Source organism: Myripristis murdjan, chromosome 11 (genome assembly GCF_902150065.1).
Source record: "Myripristis murdjan chromosome 11, fMyrMur1.1, whole genome shotgun sequence".
In the NCBI taxonomy this organism is placed as follows: Eukaryota; Metazoa; Chordata; class Actinopteri; order Holocentriformes; family Holocentridae; genus Myripristis; species Myripristis murdjan.
Genome location: NC_043990.1, coordinates 25,151,705 through 25,169,802, shown reverse-complemented (window position 1 = coordinate 25,169,802; position 18,098 = coordinate 25,151,705). Strand labels below are relative to the sequence as shown.

The following is an 18,098-nucleotide window of genomic DNA, read 5'->3' as shown; positions in this document are numbered from 1 at the left end:
TAGCTTTGTAGTGCATGTAGTGGGTATTACAGGTATAGATTAGTATGTGACACAATGTAAATTATGCAAGTCAACAAAATTCTTTAGTGATTCCATAACAGGGACCAAGCAGCAACTCTTGGTCCTTGTTTGGTCTCATTGCACTTTGAACTTCAGCAGACGTTCTCTGAGGAGTCTTTCTCTTTCATTGAGGGGGTTTCTTGTGAGGAGCTACATACTTAATCATTGTCATTGCACCTCCAATCCAAATACATTAAAGTTATTTACATTAAGGTTGCCCGCTTTACCCACCACTCCCCTAAGCCATCTTGCCAAAAGTCCATGCCACCCCTTTGTCGCCCCTTTGTTGGACTCAGCCAACCCTGGCTGAGTCCAACGCCCACTGGAAACAAACTTTACATCCAGCTGATGGGAGATTAAAAGTCAACGTTTCAAACTTTGAAAGGTCATGACTGCCACACCACTGATTTTGGTGAAATTAGGAGGGACGATGCAAGGGTTCCTGCATAATTCATGGTGTTTGACGCATTTCACTTGTATTCTTTTTTTTTTTTTTTTTTTTTAGTGTTAAATCCAATAATTTCTGCAGCAGCAGCAACCTATTTCCCTTACAGGCACCAATAAACTTTCATCATGTCTTATGCAGTTTCACAACTGTTGGTTGTCAGTGTGATTCACCCTCTCTAGTCAGATTTTCTGTTTTTCAAACATCAGAGTTGGAATGAAAAAAATATTATTGCCAAAAAGTTGGCGACATTGATGTTGTAACTGCATTATAGCTGGTTGAAAGAGGGCAAAGTGGAGGGATCAGACGTTAAGATCGCATATCACCCAGTTTTCGACTAGAAATCAACAGAACCAGCTCCCTGAACTCATGTGCAGCTCTGATCCAGCTCCATGAATCACAGCTGCAAATGAGTTGGGTGGCGCTGCGTCAAGACAGCCGCAATTAAATTAACTGGATCATCCGGAAGTTAGGCGATCCTGACTTTATAATAAAAGCGTAGAAATTGTCACCTCAAACAACCGAGGTGTACACAACACCGGAAAAACTTAGTTGCATTTTAATTTCCAAAGCCTTTCACCGAAAATATTTATTTATTCTAATTTCTACACTTGACATTACTGAGATAAATGTTGGAATTCGTTGCATAAACGTTAACCGGAAGTTAACTCTGATCTCGGCTGGCTTGACAGTGGTGTCGGGTGAGGGGTCATAAATTGAGAGACTCCCCACATTTACATAGCTCATTTCCCCGCCGCATCGCTGGACTAGACAATGTGACCCTGCACGGATCATCTTGTGCCGGTTGTAAACTGTCAGCCCCGGACCGAGGAGTTACTTTGTGCTGCGACTTGGGTGGACTAGTACTTTCTCAACATTTTTTTCCATCACCTCTCTCCGTCCAGCCGGCTGCTGCCTGCCTGCCTCTGTACATCGACAGGAGGTAAGAGAGAGGTGCGCCGCGGTGGGACAGTCCCGCTAGCTACTTAGCTAGCTAGTGAGCTAACTAGTTAGCAGCGGACTAACTCCGCCAGCTGGGGTCCTATAGCCACTTTGAGCCGCGTCTCAGCCCAAAACAGCAGCCACACCGGCTGAGGAGACACACTGTCACTGTCTCGTTAGCAGATAAGTAGTGTCAGCTGAGCTAACTAGATAGAGCTAGTCAGACAGATTGAAGAGTGTCAAGCCAGCCAGAATGAAATCCTACTTCCGGCAATTACCTTCAAAATAAAATGGGCATTGCTATTGTATTTGAATCAATGCAATGGTTAAAAGATGGAGCTAACTTTACAAAAGAAAAAAAAAGTGTTTTGGTTATTGGTGTGCTGATATTCCCTGATACTCGTCCCATTTTCTACTAAACACTTCCACTGCTAACATACATGTGTGTTCCAAGGTTATTAGAGTTAACTAAAACTAAATTAAACGTTAACTCTAAGTGTGAATAAAACAATATTGTGTACTTATAAGATAAATGAAACTAAAATAAAAGTATGCAGAATTTGTCTTTAGGTTTAGTCTGTCAGTTTGGTCAAGTTTGTCAACACAAGCAGCATGAGGAGGTGTTGGTGCTGATGTTTACTGAAACTGGGACGTATACAGGACTAAATCAGCTGCCTTGTAATACATATTCTGAACTTCTTAAATCTTGCCCCTGACGAAAAAAATCCATGTAATAGAAATCATAATAATCATAATTATAAACTCAAACGAATACTGAAGCTACTAGAAACTAAACTGAACCTACTCTATACCAACTAACTGAAATTAAACTGAATTTAAATGAAAAATAAAAATAAATAATAACAAATAAACTAGTGAACATACAAAATTGTAATAACTCTGGTGTGTTCCAAATACCACCCAAAATGTGTCATGTGTAGGGCTGACACGAGTGCGCTTTTATTTCGAAGGTGAGGTGGTTTCACTTCCTGCCTTGTTTCTCCTCTCTCTGGCTGGCTCGCTCGACGCAGCAGACAGCTAGGCTAGCTGGTGAGAGGCTGGCGTGCAAGTTATCCAAGCTAAGAGTTAACACTGTTAGCTTAGCCACCACAGCTGGCTAGCGGGCTGTGTGCTGTTGTTGTAGGCTTGCCAGCATGCTAAACAAGCCAGCTTAACCGCAACCCACTGCAGCAAGTCCCCTGTGTGCCTCAGCAGAGGTCCAGCCGAGCTGAGCTCCTCCGAGCCATGCGACAGTGGTGTGTCCCGGCTGCGACCCCACGCACTGAACCACTCCCCACGGGGCGCCTCTCAGTGTCACCCCCTCCAGCAGGTAACGACACCCCACACATTTCACTTTTTAGCAAACTCCAACTGTTTGCTGTGGACTCTCCTTGTGTTGCACGGCCGCAGCTAGAACATGAGCTTGTGTGGTTAAATTGGCTGACTTAGCCCAGATACGTGTCGGGTTGTGTTGTGTGGTACGAGAGAAGGGCACCAGAGGCCGTTTAAAATCTGATAGTTCAACATTGTTTTGCTTCCCCACGAAGGTACATACACCGTGTAAATTGACTTGTGGCATTTTACGAAGCGTTTGGGTCTTCTTGTGAAGTCGGCATACATATAAATTAACAAGCGACCTTTTTAATTGCATTAAAATCCCAACTTTTAGAGTTGATTCAGTTTGCGCGCTGTAGTCCACTATGGTGTGTTTTGGAGGAAGAAGATATAAGGGTCAACCGGGGTTCAGCAGTTCTAAAAGTTAAAAAGTTACAGAGTTCAGACTCAAATCGAGCGTAATATGTATGCCGCACTGATTTTTTTTTTTCTTTAACGATCAGAAAAGTCTTCTTCTACCATGTGTCTACCTTTTGTTAGTAAGCACGACCACATTACATTGTCCGATGTTTTCTCAGCAGAGGAAACGGGACTGATCGGGTCTGGACCTGATGTCAGGTTATGCATGTCAGGGTGATCTTCACTTGCAAAATGGTCAAATGGAGCAAGGTTAGCTCCAGGCCGCTGTGCCAAGCAGTTGAAACTGTGCCAAAGTTTTTATTGACCCGTGAGTTGTTCAGAGGAGAATGCAGTCTATTTTTTTTCTCCCGATTTCAGTTATAGAAATAATTTTAAGGTGGAATTGCTCACATTTTTTATTGTTATATTTATTAATATTAACATTAACATAAGTCAGTGCCCCTTCTGTTTTCAAAGTGCCTCATTCATCAAAACTAAACTTGTACAAAAGGAAATGGTGTTTGAATTGAGCGTTTCATGGCCTTTTTATGTGCTTTGTCATCTATTAATAATCTTTGCTTTTTTATCAGCACGTCTGCAGATCCAAAGAAAACTCTTACATCATAATACCTAAACTCAATGCCTTTAAAAGATGTTGAGTGCTGACTATTTTAAGTCCTCAGCTCACTTTGACATCTTAAAATTTTTTGCAAGTTATTGATATGTCATTTTGTCTGTTTTGGGGGGGAAATCAGCCCAATCTTGCAGACCTGCAGCATATAATGATAGGTGTACAGTTGCCTCCATTTTTATGTTCTTTTGCAAAATTGGTCTAATATTTCATTCAGCTGATATTGAAGAGGTCTTTAAGTGTCAGATTTAACTTGACAGAAATTAGACCCCAGTTTATGTATCTAGATGCCAGGATGGAGTGCTGTGAGGTGGAGCCGCGCTACACCATCGAACAGATTGACCTCCTGCAACGCCTGCGGTTGTCCGGCATGACCAAACCCCAGATCATCCACGCCTTGGAGTCCCTGGAGAGGCTCGACCCGGACTACCGCCCGCCATACTGTGACTCCCACCCTGCCCCGTCCAACAACACCCCGGCCACAGCGGCTCCAGCCCCGTCCTCATCCTCATCCTCCTCCTCCTCGCTTTCCCTGGCCTCTGCCACCACACAGACCTCTGGCCTGGATGGAGCCTCTCTGTCCCCCAGCAACAGCTATGAGGCTTCACCACCACCCCTCTACCCTCCCAGTGTGGGAGTCCAGAGGTCGTTCAGCTATGACATGATGGGAGAGGATGAGTGGGACCTGGAGGAGAAGGTGGAGGAGTACATGAGGTGAGAATGAGGGCTAGAAGAGGATGGCGGTGCTTAGTTTTGTGAGCGAGCGAGAGATGAGCTAAGGCTATATGAGGACAACTTCAAGGCAAGACCAAAGGATTTGTGAAGACAAAAGGAGACTATTATAACATCAGATAATGACAGCGAACGTCCCCAGAGGTGCAGGCTTATTCTCCATAATATCTGGTTGAGTTAATTCAGGTCAGGTGTATGGGGATGGCTGAATTAAGGGAGGCATCAGTGAATAAGGTTAGACAAAGCGATGGCTGTTGTTTTTAACCACCGTGTAATGGTCCTAAAGCCACGCTGGGTGGGTGATGTTGTTGTTACAGGAGGGACAGCAACCTGGTGAAAGAAGAGATCAAAACTTTCCTCAACAATCGCAGGATCTCTCAAGCAATAGTGGGCCAAGTCACAGGTACTCTGCTTTCCCCGCTTTTACCAAATCATTACAGCCTTCTTAACAGTTACAAGGATACTAGTAAAATGTTATTAGATCATAAAACTAGAGGTGCACTGATAGCAGTTTTTCATAACTGATGTCAGTGCAGAGTATTTTATCAACTGGACTGGCACATCTGAGTACTGATGCAAGTACAATAGAATTTGCAGCTGTAGTACTAGCCTGTTAAGACACAGCTATGCAGCATCAATTGTATTTATTTATTCATTTGAGTACATGCATTGTAAAACAACCCTCAAATCAATGAAAATGTGCACAGTAATTATTATTATTATTATTAATAATGATAAAGATCAGGTTATAATACCACATGGGCCGCTTTTCATGTATTGTTCAAACACAGGTTAGCTCAGATAAAGCAGAATGATATTTAAACTATATAGACAAGGCTTCTCTTCCAAACAAAAGCTGCTTTTCTGCCCCTGGAGAAAATTTTAATATCGCAGCAAAGCACACAACACTAAGTGTTGATATCAGAACAGTTTCATTAGCTTATATGAAGTACTTTGGAGCAGGCTCATTGCTGATCCCAAGACTACAGATAATACCAGTGCACCACTAAATCAAATGTCATTAATATATTACAATAACATGTCTTGCCTCTGCCATCTCTCTTAGCCCCCTTTTGCTCCATCTCTCATCCCATCTTGCAGGCATCAGTCAGAGTTATATCTCCCAGTGGCTGCTGCAGCAAGGCCTGGAGATGAGCGATTCCAAACGCAGAGCTTTCTACCGCTGGTACCTACTGGAGAGAAATAACCCAGGTGAGACGCAGGGCAGAGGTCGAGGACTGTGGCAGTTAGACTGGGAATAGAGGAGCTGTGTTGAAGATACAGTGCAGGTTTGGATTATTATAAATGGATGGAAGCTGGATCCAGAAAGATTAGTTCTGAGATTGAGTGCAGACAGGGGCTAGGATATTGAATGTGTGGTAAATGATAATGGATCATCGACTGAATGCTGTAGGAAGGAAGGCTGCAAGAAAAATGCTGATATTTTTGGTGTATGAGTGTGGACCCCTGCTTGCTAACCCTCCCTTCCATCTGTCCTCCTCCTCCCCTTCGTCCTGTTTATGTTTTGCACGGTAAACTCAGCCTCCTCACTCATGCTCATTCCATCCTGGTCCTTGAGGGCTGTAAGGTCAAGGAAGGACAAGAGGCAAATCTATAATTTTAGAGGAAAGACAAATGATAAAGGTAGTCCTGTCACTGGAGAGGCTAATCAATAATGTTAAGGCTTCTGGTTGGAAATGAAACTTTAGTGGGTGAATGCGGTTTGTCTGTACAGGCTAGAGTAACAGCTTGGGTTGTTGTTGACCTCTCCGTGTCCTAGCGTACCGGGATGTATCTACTACAAAAATCTCTGCATAAATTTGCAGGCATTTTAAACAGCTGCACCTCACCAAGTGTTTGTACATGTGACAGACCCACTGGTTATACATCGAGCCAGAAGTGCCATCATGTTTGTTGGATCAGACAACATGCATCCACAGCAAATCATATTATACCTAAATATTGTTGTTTACAGTACTGAGTATGGAATGAATAAAGCCACTTATGGACCATCTGCTGTCCCTGCTTTCTGCCTTCATCTAAATCCTTGCCCTTTTTTTTTTCTTTGTTCAATTCCCCGCCCAAGCTTTGCCATAGCTACCCTGTAGTTGTCAGCCCTGATCCTGGGTACTCCGGTGCTGGTTTTCATTCCTACATGGCTAACAGGCTTTTAATTATGGCACTAACAATAACAACTTCTCTCCACAATCTTTGCAATCCAAGGTGGGCACATTACTTTGCTTACAATAAAAACTCCTTTGGACCTGCCCATTGTTACCCTCAAGAAAGGACAATATTTTGCCCTTTGTTACATTTACAGTAGTCTGGTCAGTCAAATTGACATGTATCTAGCAGATACACTGGAATGTATTGCAAGCAAATAGACATTTGATTCTGAATTCAACATGAATAAAAACTGACTGGCAGGTCTACAGGAGTGTGCTTATTTAACCCAGAGCCACAGATGCATACGTTTTTACTGGCACAAATATGGAACCACTGAAACTGAAAAATCTCCAATCACATTTGCGAAAACACTTGTCTATAATCTAATCTATGGCTGTGGCCTGCGTGGCCATTGATTTTGTCCTGACTGAAGGGCTGAGATGGAGTGAAAGCCAGCACAGCCTGAGTCCCATGCCCAGGGCCAGGGGAGGGGACAGAGACAGAGACGGGACGGTAACAGGGGCAAGCGGCAGCCTCACCAACATCCTCCCCAACCCCAACACCAACCTCAACCCCAACCCAGCGTGGGGCAGGCAGAGAGAGCTGCTGATGCACTTGCTGCCGTGGTACACTGCTGCTGCTGCAGCCGCCCAGGCCCAGCCAGGTAACTGTGCCTCGCCCTGGCCTCAGCAGCTTGCCTCAGAGGAAACCTGCACATCCGCTGGTCTGCATGCCCGTCGCTCTGTAGCCACTCTTCTGTGCGTTAGGGACACATCTCAATAGCCTCAAAAATGGTGTATTTCCCACCAGCAGAGATTAACTGGAGAATTTTACCTTCAATAATGAACAGGAAGCCGCGCTTGACTATTGAGATAGGTCCTCTTGTCTTTTCCATAGCAGCAACAATCTAGTCCTCTGTGCTCACAGCAACTATGAATATGAACTCATTTTCACACTGTTCATCAGGTGCCACCTTGTCAATGCGTTCTTTGGTGAAGGAGGAGCCTGATTGGAGGACGGGGATTATGGCTGGTGACAGGGGTGGGATGGTGGGAGGGCCTCTGAGGCTGCGCAGAGGAAGCAGGTTCACCTGGAGGAAGGAGTGCCAATCAATCATGGAGAGGTGAGCCAAACCTCCTGCAGTGCTCAGTATGTAACAGCAGAAGACACAGTTATGCTGTGTTCATGTCATTTGGGAGAGATGATGAATGGGAACTTCCTGTTTGAAAAATGTTCAAATAAGCCCTCAACTGGTAAATTCTACTTGGTAACTCAAAGCTGGAATCCTGAAGTCTCCAACTTCCTCAGCTCTGTTGTCACCAACAGTAAAATACCTGTAGTCAAGAATAAGAAAAGGTTTATAAGATGAACAACATTAACAGTTTTCCTCACGAAAGTCAATTTATGATCACAACTTGGGACTGGACTTTTAAAGTTGTTGTTGACTTTGCAGAGTTTGATTGGTTGCAGTACATGAGCTCAAATGTATCACTCACCAAGTGTATGTGCATTGAGTGAAAAAAGATGATTGGAAGCAGTAAAAACCTACAGAAAACTTAAGTGATGGTGTTTTGAGTGGTTCAAATGAACAAATATTTAAACCATGCAGGTACAGTGTTGTTTTTCAGACTGTATATGATGTGTATGTGGCATTGCTTGAGAGAATTGTCTTTTATAATAACCTTGCGTACATGTTTATTACACAGATAATAGGGCGACGTGTCCTTGCTTATTTATTGGTATTTGTCCCAAACAGTGTGGACTTCTCAGCAGCTGACAGAGGATGCTGAGACAGAGCAGTAGGCATTCTTCCACAGCTCCTAACCGCTGTGTGCAATTGATTTCTCTATTATATGGTTGCTGTAAGTATAGGGTGCAGTCAGGGCACTCAGAGTAATAAGACCACACAGGCACTCAGACAACACTCACCAGCACGGCTCTGGATTACGCAATTCTACTGCAGTGCTGATCCTTATGAGCTAGTTTAGACTGAAGGACGATACAGTAGAGGTTAAGATGGTGTGTGTGTGTGTGTGTGTGTGTGAGAGAGAGAGAGAGACACACACACACACACACAGTGGGCAGGATAGGGCAGTAGGGAGGGGAGTGTGAGAGGATGAGAAGGCTGGAGGAAATTGATCCTTGTGTGTTTTGTAAAAATGAGATAAATTATTCTTTTCGAGCCTTGGAAGGATATAAAGGGAACTTAGGATAGGACAGGAAGGGGAGGGAGACAAAATGTTACACTGGTCTTTAATTTGATTTTATTATTAATATTTCTTTTTACAAGGGGTACCTCTTACTTACAGGCCAAGGAAGAGATTTAAACCTGCACTGATAAAAGTGCAGAATTTAATCCACGTAATGTGTCCATTAATCTAGTCCTTTACTGTGAGGAGCATGCGCTGATTGGATTATTGTCACAGCATTCTTATGTATCTGCTCTTTCTCTCTTATGGATCTCACTGTTCTCAGATTTAGTATGGGGATTCTAAAAATTTATGATGTGTGAAAGTTGGGTGTATCTTGCTGTGCCCAGACCTGTGCTATCTTTTCTTTTTTTATTATTGAAAGTATACCCTTTGTTTGATGCAAGATGATTTGACTGTGTCCAATATACTGGATGGTATGTGTTACAGTTTCTTCATGGAGAACCAGTACCCAGACGAGGCAAAGCGAGAGGAGATTGCCAATGCCTGTAACTCAGTCATCCAGAAACCAGGTATTAAGAAGTATCTGCAACAGTATCTAGGTCTACTCCTTTCCAAAATCCCCTCGGGCATCTGTTCATAATAATAGCTCAGATAATCAGTTTCTTACAACCCAAAGTCCTAAAGACTTTCGCCCGTCTTCAACAAGATGACATACCTTGCACTTTATTCAATTATACTCTTTGCTTTTTTCCTGTTTATTCATCTATCATGGCCAACCTCGTGTTGAGTGTGGAACATTTAGATTCAGGCAGGTAGATGAGCTGTTTTCTGCTTGATAGAGAAACATCAGAAATAATTTTATCATAACCTACCGTCATTGACTTTCACAAATCATACTGAAACAAAACTAAATAAGCATGCAAAATCATGCTAGCAGTAACAGGCGATTTGTCACTCAGTATCTACATTTTGGTCATCACACGGCTCATGGCATTGTTATGGAAGAAGCACAGCATTTGAAAATCAGCCACTGCTGTGCCTCTCTGGGTACCAGTATGAACATTATCTTGGAAGACTCCATTTCACTGGGTGCCTATCAGGCGAGCTAGGATCAGTTTCTGCTTTTATTGGTATCCAATAGTGTTCAACCAGTTTTATTTTCTGCACACGGGCAGTACTGTCATCTGTCATTATAAGATGCAGGGCTAATCAGAAAATAATAGTTCCACATCAGAAACATTAAATTCTAACACTGAGTTTGACTTAAAAGTTTGTAACCTGATAAATCAGTCAAGATTATTAAAACTGTGACACTTGGAGAGATGGGGATTAAATATGAATTAGCCTTTACCTGAGAGAAAGAGCGCACAAGTGGCTCTTTTTAACTGAGAAATTTCTCTCATTTACTGAATTTTAGATTTGACGGATAATTCCAAATGTCATCTGTCATTTTGATGGATTTAAAAAGTTAACAGCGACCATGACGGCGCTCACAATAAGTGCAAGGTATTAAAAATGCCAGATCCTGGTGCTGAAATCCATCTTTCCCCTACGTTTCATCCACAATGGGCCAGCAGAGGCTCAGAGGTTGCACCTGACTGACGAGCAGACAGAGACAAATACATAGTACCTTTCCTGGTCTTCATATTGGCTCTTGGTGTAAACTCACTAAAATAAGCAGACTATAGTGCCTGCAGAGAACACAATATAACTTGATATAACAGGTAAAAGGGTGTATGTATTTGTTTGGAGAGGATGAGGCATGGCTTCAAAATTATCCGAATGAAAAAATTAAACTCTGCCAACAAGCCTGCATTTAATATTTCCAAACTTAAAATATGGACAGAGCAATCTGCAAATATTGCATGAGGACAGTGCTGCACAAATGTAGTAATGCATCAAACTTACATACACACTTCTGAGAGAAACACTGATCAAAGCAAAAGGGGATTTACATCCACAGCATTGTTGGTAACAGAGGCAGAAGGCACAAAGAAATGGTCTCCATCTCTGCAGTAGATATATGATGAAAAACATTTGACTGTCAGCATATTCCACCAGATCAAAAAGAATTTTCACAAGTTGCTGCTTGCTGTTTGTGAGCTGTATAATCACTTGTGAAGGGAGATTCAAGCGAAAAGTTGAGAGGATCTTGATATTTCTCCAACTAGTAGAATCTAGTGCTTGAGACTCATTTTCTGTCCTTGACCTTGTATGTCCTAACCTCAGAGTGGAAACTAGTGTCAAAGTGCCTGTGAAGAACTTTCCTCCCTGAAGATCACAAAGAGGAGAACTTGGTATACTTTAAGAGGCTATGAAAGTGCTTTGGCTTTTAATTAAAATCTGGCACCCAAATTTAACAATATGCCTCAACCGCTCTCCATCCTTCAACAAGGAAATGACTTTGATGGATACTTACTTTGATTTAGCCTCAGTTTTAAAATGAATCATTTCCTCAAGAGTTCTCGACATGAGAAGAGATCATGAGTAAAACATGAGTGCTCAATTAGGGGTGAGGGGAAAAAATCAATTCTGTCTTCTGCCGATTCATAATCAATTCACAGATTCCAAAAATCGATTCATATTCAGGTTGTAATAATGTTGGTTTGAATTTTTTCCTTACTTGAGAACTATAACTAGTTTACTTCACTAAATCCTACAGATGGCATTGTGGTTTAGGTTTCCTCATAACTAAGTTTGCTACAGCACAGCTCTGCTGCAAGCAAACAGCTGCAGTCACAGACTCACAGTGCAGTGGGGCCACTGCACAGTCAACTATGAACAGGCAGAGAAAATAACTTCCCATTGCTTATTTCATTTTAAAAGACCAGCATCCCTGACATGTTGCTGATAATCAAGACTTTCCCATCGCTTCCAGAGTAAATCCTCTTGGTGTTTGATATTTGCTGTCCTGTCCAAAAGATCTGCAAAATGTTTAGCTGACAAGTCAAACCTCATTAAAAACCCAATGAGATCGACTCTTTATATATTTTCTGTTGAAACAGGATGCTTGGGTGGGACATTGCTTGGACGCAGGGAAGGATCATTCACAAGTGCAAAGCAGTAGGATGTCGGTTTGGGAGAGAAACACAATTTTATTTGAAGGAACAGGTGGATGAGAGAGGCTGGTTAAAAATTTGTGAAGGTTTTATTGGTTGAAATTTTAATTTACAGCCACTAGTGCAGGATGATGTCACTATTTAAGATACTGTGTTTTACAGGAAGGAGAAGTCATGTGAGGTCATTTCAAGGGAACTCTAAATTGGTAGAGAATATACTGTGAAAGGTCGCCTTACCTCAGTTCTGTATGTAAACACTGTTAGTGAAAACCTAGAAAAGGCAGATTTCACTGTTTTCTCTCTATGCAGACCACACCTGCGCCAGACTACTGTAGATACATTGCATTGAAAATAAAAATCAATCGTCAATCGAAATCGAATCGTGAGATTCCTAAAGATGTTTGACCATTTTAATGTCTTTCACATTTGTGCCAGTTTTGAGTCCTTGAATTTCACCAAAGAAGACTTGGAAAAACCTTTGGCCTTGAACTTTTCTTCCCAGTGGTTGTGGGTGCCCTGTGACTCTGACATCAAAAACCAATATTTTGCTGGGTTTTCTGTGTTCCACCTTAGTCACTACTTTATATTTGTATTTCATATTTGGAAAGGTTTCCTGCAGATTTGTACCTTACTGATTGCAACTTGCATGTAACCTTTTTCACCCAGAAAATTTCATAAACCAGTCAAGACAAGCTCTTTATTTTCCCTATCCCAGCTTGCTTTCTGTGCTGCTTTGAGGATGGCAGAATGATTTAGGGCGTGTGTTTTGTTTCATCGCGCAGGTTGCAAGCTGTCTGAGTTTGAGCGTGTGACTGCGCTGAAAGTGTACAACTGGTTTGCCAATCGTCGGAAGGAGATGAAGAGGAGGGCGAATATAGGTGACAACCTGATTCATGCATGTCTAGACACTCTCCTGTACATTCCATGTGCATGACCTCATGCAGTTTAAATGTGAATATGATCCACATAGCGGTTAAATGTTGTTTTTATGTTTTTAATCGTCTGTCTCAGTATGTTCTGTTTTGTGCACCCTGCACACATGCTGTAATTTATGAATATCCATGCTGTTTAATGGATTTCTTCTTCATATGCTATCTTGTGATCATTGGTTGCATGATGTTGCATTATGTTTGATACCAACCAGTCTAATCTGTTATATTCTGTTATTCTGTTATATTTTACTTTACCGTGTCCTATTAACTTGCTGCTGTAACATTCCACTTTTTCCATGGGGATTGTTAAAATGTTATCTGATGATACTGCTGATACTGCTGGGACTGAGCAATCTGTTACACAGCTATGAGATTAATTTCTGTCTCTCGCCTCTTCTTTTCCCTTTTCCTTCTAACTCCATCAGAGGCTGCCATTTTGGAAAGCCACGGGATTGAGGTGCCAAGTCCAAGCTGCCACTCAAACGGAGAGGAGGGAGAGACGCAAGAGTTTACCGATCAGGTGAATCAACGATTCTCTGAGCAAGTAAGTCAACACAGAGCCACTTTACTCTTTGATGGTGTACAAATCTGCACCCAGTGCCCATTTGATTAAGTGCATCTTTCTTGTTTTCGACAGCTTACTCCACCAGATAGCGAGTCACATTAAATGAAGCATGTAGGTTACAGACAGGGTTGAGATGTTCAATTACTCTTAAAATAAGAGTCGAATAGAATGAGCACAAACATGATCTAAGTGACTCTGGCACTAGCAATCATGCTCAGATAGTTTGAGCATCTCAGAAACAGCCATCCTGCAATTTTGGTGTCACAGTAACACGAGTTTACTATGAATGGTGCAATAAACACAAAAACAACCAAGGGATCTGTCCTTCCTGGTGACTGTATGGGGGAAATTTTGTCGAAACACTCTTGTCACCCTTATTACCAGCTGATAACTCTTTGATGACCACAGCCTACCTGAACCTGGATGCTGATGAGGTACATCCCTTCATGGCAGCAGTATTCCCTTTTTTATGAAACACTTTAACCAGAATAATATGGCTCTAGGAACATGACAGTAGTTACATTTCATCCAAAGTTTGAGCCTATTCAGCACATTTTTGAAGATTGGCAGAAGAAAATGAAAATCTTTGGGAATTTCCATTAACTACATCATGCATATTATTTTGAAAATTGCAGTGTAGCCTCTTACGTAATCAATGTTGGGCAAGCAGACAGTTCTGAAGATGGAGCAATCTGATGACCTCCTTGTTCTGGGGAGAGTGGTAATAACAGCCCTCCTTGTACGTGGCTTTATTAAGCCTGTCCACACATAATGTTATCTTTCCCCTCTGCCTCTGTTTGTTGTCATTAAGCTAAGCAGAAGCACATACCAAAATCCCCCCTACATCATTATTTCCTCAACTAAATTGTTTCCACTAGACATAACTGTGTTTTGCCTTCGTCCACACTCCAAGTAATCCACCACAGCCAAGTGTAGAAACTTTTTCTTTCTTTTTTTTTTTTTTGCAAATTTAGTTTTTAGTTTAGTTTTTCCAAATATCAGTGCATCAGGTTTTGCTGTGTGCATATTCAAAATTGTAAAATAAACATAGGTGAAGGAAGAGGGTTTTAACAGCATGAATGTGCCACTGAAAAATGCAGAGAAACCAAATAAGGCCATGATGTCGGCATCAACCAAGATCTTTTACCAGGTATTTTATAGATGTGCCTAATGTGGATGCTGGGTGAAGTCAAACTGTTCATATTGTACTGTATTCATGGTTTTTCCACAGGAAGACACATCTTCCCAGAAGAATGTTGATCAACAAGACCCCTCCTCATTGGCTGCTGCTGAGGTAGCGGCCCTGCCTAGCCCCACCCCTCACGTCCTGGAACAGAAAGATGAGGAGTCAAAAAGGGAGACTGTGGATGAGGAGTGACCAAAGCTAGAGGATCCCGGATAGCCACATATTTGAATTCTTATCAGATGAAATAGGAAAAATATGAGTGTCTCCTCTTCCCCTTGTGGCCTTCAGGGCCTGTGACACTCAGAAAACAAAGGGAGAAGGGTGCTAAAGCTCGCTGTGGTGCCTCTAGTGGTAAGGACGCCACTGTATGTATCAACAGTAATCCTGCTTATATTAATGGCAATATCTATCTCTATATATATATAGTGCATTCCAAGACAGTCTTAACAAGCCTAAATTCCTTAGAGGGAGAGGAGTGTAAAAGATACCTCGCCCACTTTAAGCTAAGCCTTTCTTTTTTTCTTTGCGACATGCCTTCTTTTAACATTTTCAACAAGCGGTTGATTGATGGACAATGGTGAAATGAATGTGCAGAGCCTGCAGGTCAGGTGTGTTGTGGGTGAGAAGAGAGCTTGATGTGAGATTTGGTGTGGGATATAGCACGGTATACAGGATGTAGCTTGTTGTGACGAAGATAACCTCTGCTTGCTTGAATGTCTGTGACCCCACCTTGTACGCGAGACTATAACCTCAATCAGTCGATTGATTAAATCAATCGATCAATCAATTTGTAGTCTTGCTGTCAAATCAGTGCAGCCCTGAGGGACAACTGGAATCTCAGGTAATCCCAAAGATGGTGGATGAAGACAGTGGTGAATTGTAACAAGTTTTTTTTTGTTTTTCTCTCGACATAAGCTTTGTTTTCTTCAAATGAATGTGTCATATCATCTTGACTATGTTCAGCCAAAACAGGATGTGTTATTTATACCTTTTGTATTAGCAAAATAAGCCCAGGATCATGTATCTCAGTATATCTTTGTCATTCATCTTGTTTGTTCAACTGAATGCTGTCGTCTTTGTTCATTTTTGTAATCTACTGTACCCACATTTCAAAGTCTGTCTGAACCCTGAACTCAGCCAGTGAAGCTAGACTAGTTATGAAAGTCTACTTAGAATTTTTTTTAATGTTTGAAAAAAAATATGCTAAAACAAATATTATAAAATCATAATGCATTGGCCTACTTGCTAGAAGCACCTTCTCTCATGTTGGAATAAGCTAAAGCTTAAGCTAACGTAAGTTTGTATGATTGCAAAGCTGCACTTCAAAGTGGATCCCACTATAATTGAAAGAAGGGAACATTACAGACTACCTTGCGTTTGGGCCTAGACACAACCCAGGAACCACTTCTATGGGTGCTGTCCTGTGTCTAAAAAGAAATACATTGGCAGCATTTAGAAACTATTAACTGTTGATTTTGAAATATGAATAGCTGACTGAAACTCTGCATTATGTTGTCCCCCATACTGATTGGCCCAAGGCCGTGGGAGTTCTTGCTCTCTAAATGTTCATGAAATGAACTAAGCCGCTTTTTCTCCAGTGGCCCACAACAGGGCGCTACCATCTTACCTCCTAATGCCAAAGCTAAGCCAAGGTAGAGATGAGCTCCAGAATAAACTGTGCTCATAGAAACAGTGTAGTTGAGACATCTACATCTTATGTCAACAGAATTGACATGACACGATATAGTTATAGGTGTTCATTTGCTCAGTACAACACTAGCCAACTCTAGCTTACCTCAAAATAATTCTGTCATGAATGTGTTACAGGCTAGTTGTCATAAAACTGACAGCGGCTGTTACTGTGACTGTTTATGATATGGACAGTGTTATGTAGCATTTTTGACGGTGGGGTTTGCCCTGTATTGTTAATGTATACTCACCTCAGACAGTTCTGTTGTCTGGCTTTGGACAGGAACCCCCAAAGCTGCACGCTGTTTCTGATTATTAAGCTCCTCTCTATCTGCTTTTCTCTGACAACAACAAACAATAACAGTAATAAAATCTGTAAACAATGGCTGTGATATGTTTGGATTTGTTGGGAAGGATTTATAGATGAAATGTAAGATGTGGTCCACTGCTGAGGAACCACAGTTGCCCTGATGTCTATATACATTATTCTGCTGCTTCTCATTTATTAGTGCTTTATAGTGCTTAAAAGTCTTATTCAATCTTAAAATCTTTTTTTTTTTTAAACATCGTGAATAATTATGACGAGAAGAAAGAAACACAGTTAAATTTACTTCAGGAATTTTCTATAAAGTGCCACTAGGCAGACACTGCACTATTATGAAAATGACAATCCATGCACATTCTTTCAAACAAACCACACAACAATTAGTGTTTTGGCCTATCTACAGATTTAATTTTTTAATATAAACAGGATTTTAATTGTAATACAAGACTAAATGACATGTTCACGCCAATGTTAATTTGCATTTCCATCCTGATATCAGTAAATCATGCCAGTGGAACCTCAAGGTCATGATGTTGATATTGGCAGTAAATCCTGGAAATTAATGGACTCGTTCTCCCGTCATAGAAAATGAAAATGATCAAATGTCCTGGAAGTCCTAGTGAGGTCCTGTAAAATTGTAAAGTTCTGCATATTCAAAGCTCCTTAGCTCAAGTCAGATTCACGCATTTTTGAGAGATTTGTCCACTCTGAATCCTACCAAGGTGACTTTCTGTGAGCAACAGCTGATGGGAATTTAAGTCAGTGAATATGTCCTTGAGAAACCCTGGAAAGTGATTTCCTTAGAAGAGCAGGAGCCCCGTATTTACTCTCAAACTGAATGAACTGATCAAGACACGCTCAACCCAGCCTCTCATAAATATGCCACAGACTTTGCATCTTACATCATTTACTGGCGAAAATTTCAAAACCACTAACTATTAACCTTTCCTGGGAACAAGGTGGAACCATCACAGACTAAATGTGTAGTCTGTGGGATAAATCATTAGATGTGGGAGTCCAAACCCAAGTCTAGGCAACACTGGCCCTGAATTCAACCCTGAATACTATTTTTTTGTGTCTCTGTCTTTTTGATTTTCCGCTCCTTTGTGAGTATAAAATTTGTTCAAATCTGGACTCAGGCCAAGGTACTGTATCCAGTTGGCTTCTACACATTGGAAGTCAAGGACAGGTGTAAAACTCCAGAAGAGAGAGGGGCCAAATAGAACAGGTCGGCAGATTTGGGTCCAATTGTAGCCCCATTTCAAGGTTATTGTTCACATGTGGTTACATCCTAGCTGTGTACCACAAGATGGCAGTGTTGTTACTTGTCTGAAAACGAAAGCGGCGTGGGCGCCAAAAGCATGGACAATATGGGATGTGATCCTCACAGTCTGTCAAGTTATTATTAAGCCCAGTGCATGTTCACATTTTTTTGACTTTGTACTGAAACCTGTTAGTAAAAACACGCCGTCACACATT

The 18,098-nt window shown here is 41.6% G+C and overlaps 1 protein-coding gene across 4 annotated transcripts; it reads left to right on the top strand.

Annotated features, from left to right (window-relative positions):
- Nucleotides 1-1,150: 1,150 nt before the first annotated feature.
- On the top strand, nucleotides 1,151-16,679 carry LOC115368415 (homeobox-containing protein 1). 4 transcript variants are annotated; one of them, XM_030064530.1, is made up of 11 exons: nucleotides 1,151-1,448; nucleotides 2,660-2,777; nucleotides 4,100-4,526; nucleotides 4,862-4,947; nucleotides 5,646-5,756; nucleotides 7,144-7,374; nucleotides 7,677-7,833; nucleotides 9,350-9,432; nucleotides 12,705-12,800; nucleotides 13,280-13,398; nucleotides 14,651-16,679. In XM_030064530.1, the coding sequence occupies exons 2-11, from the start codon at nucleotides 2,693-2,695 to the stop codon at nucleotides 14,795-14,797; spliced, it is 1,542 nt and encodes a 513-aa protein (XP_029920390.1). In that variant the 5' UTR covers nucleotides 1,151-1,448; nucleotides 2,660-2,692; the 3' UTR covers nucleotides 14,798-16,679. The 4 variants fall into 4 exon arrangements, with proteins under 4 accessions (XP_029920390.1, XP_029920389.1, XP_029920388.1 ...); XM_030064529.1 differs by having other exon boundaries at nucleotides 2,592-2,777; XM_030064528.1 differs by having other exon boundaries at nucleotides 1,153-1,448; nucleotides 2,663-2,777.
- The last annotated feature ends 1,419 nt before the right edge of the window (nucleotides 16,680-18,098 follow it).

What these genes read in the sequence shown, in the direction of transcription:
- LOC115368415 (XM_030064530.1), top strand. Translation starts at nt 2,693, where the DNA reads ATGCGACAGTGGTGTGTCCCGGCTGCGACCCCACGCACTGAACCACTC. An exon ending in AAGGTGGAGGAGTACATGAG is followed by an intron (nt 4,527 to 4,861) that starts GTGAGAATGAGG and finishes TTGTTGTTACAG; the next exon opens with GAGGGACAGCAACCTGGTGA. An exon ending in AGCCGCCCAGGCCCAGCCAG is followed by an intron (nt 7,375 to 7,676) that starts GTAACTGTGCCT and finishes ACTGTTCATCAG; the next exon opens with GTGCCACCTTGTCAATGCGT.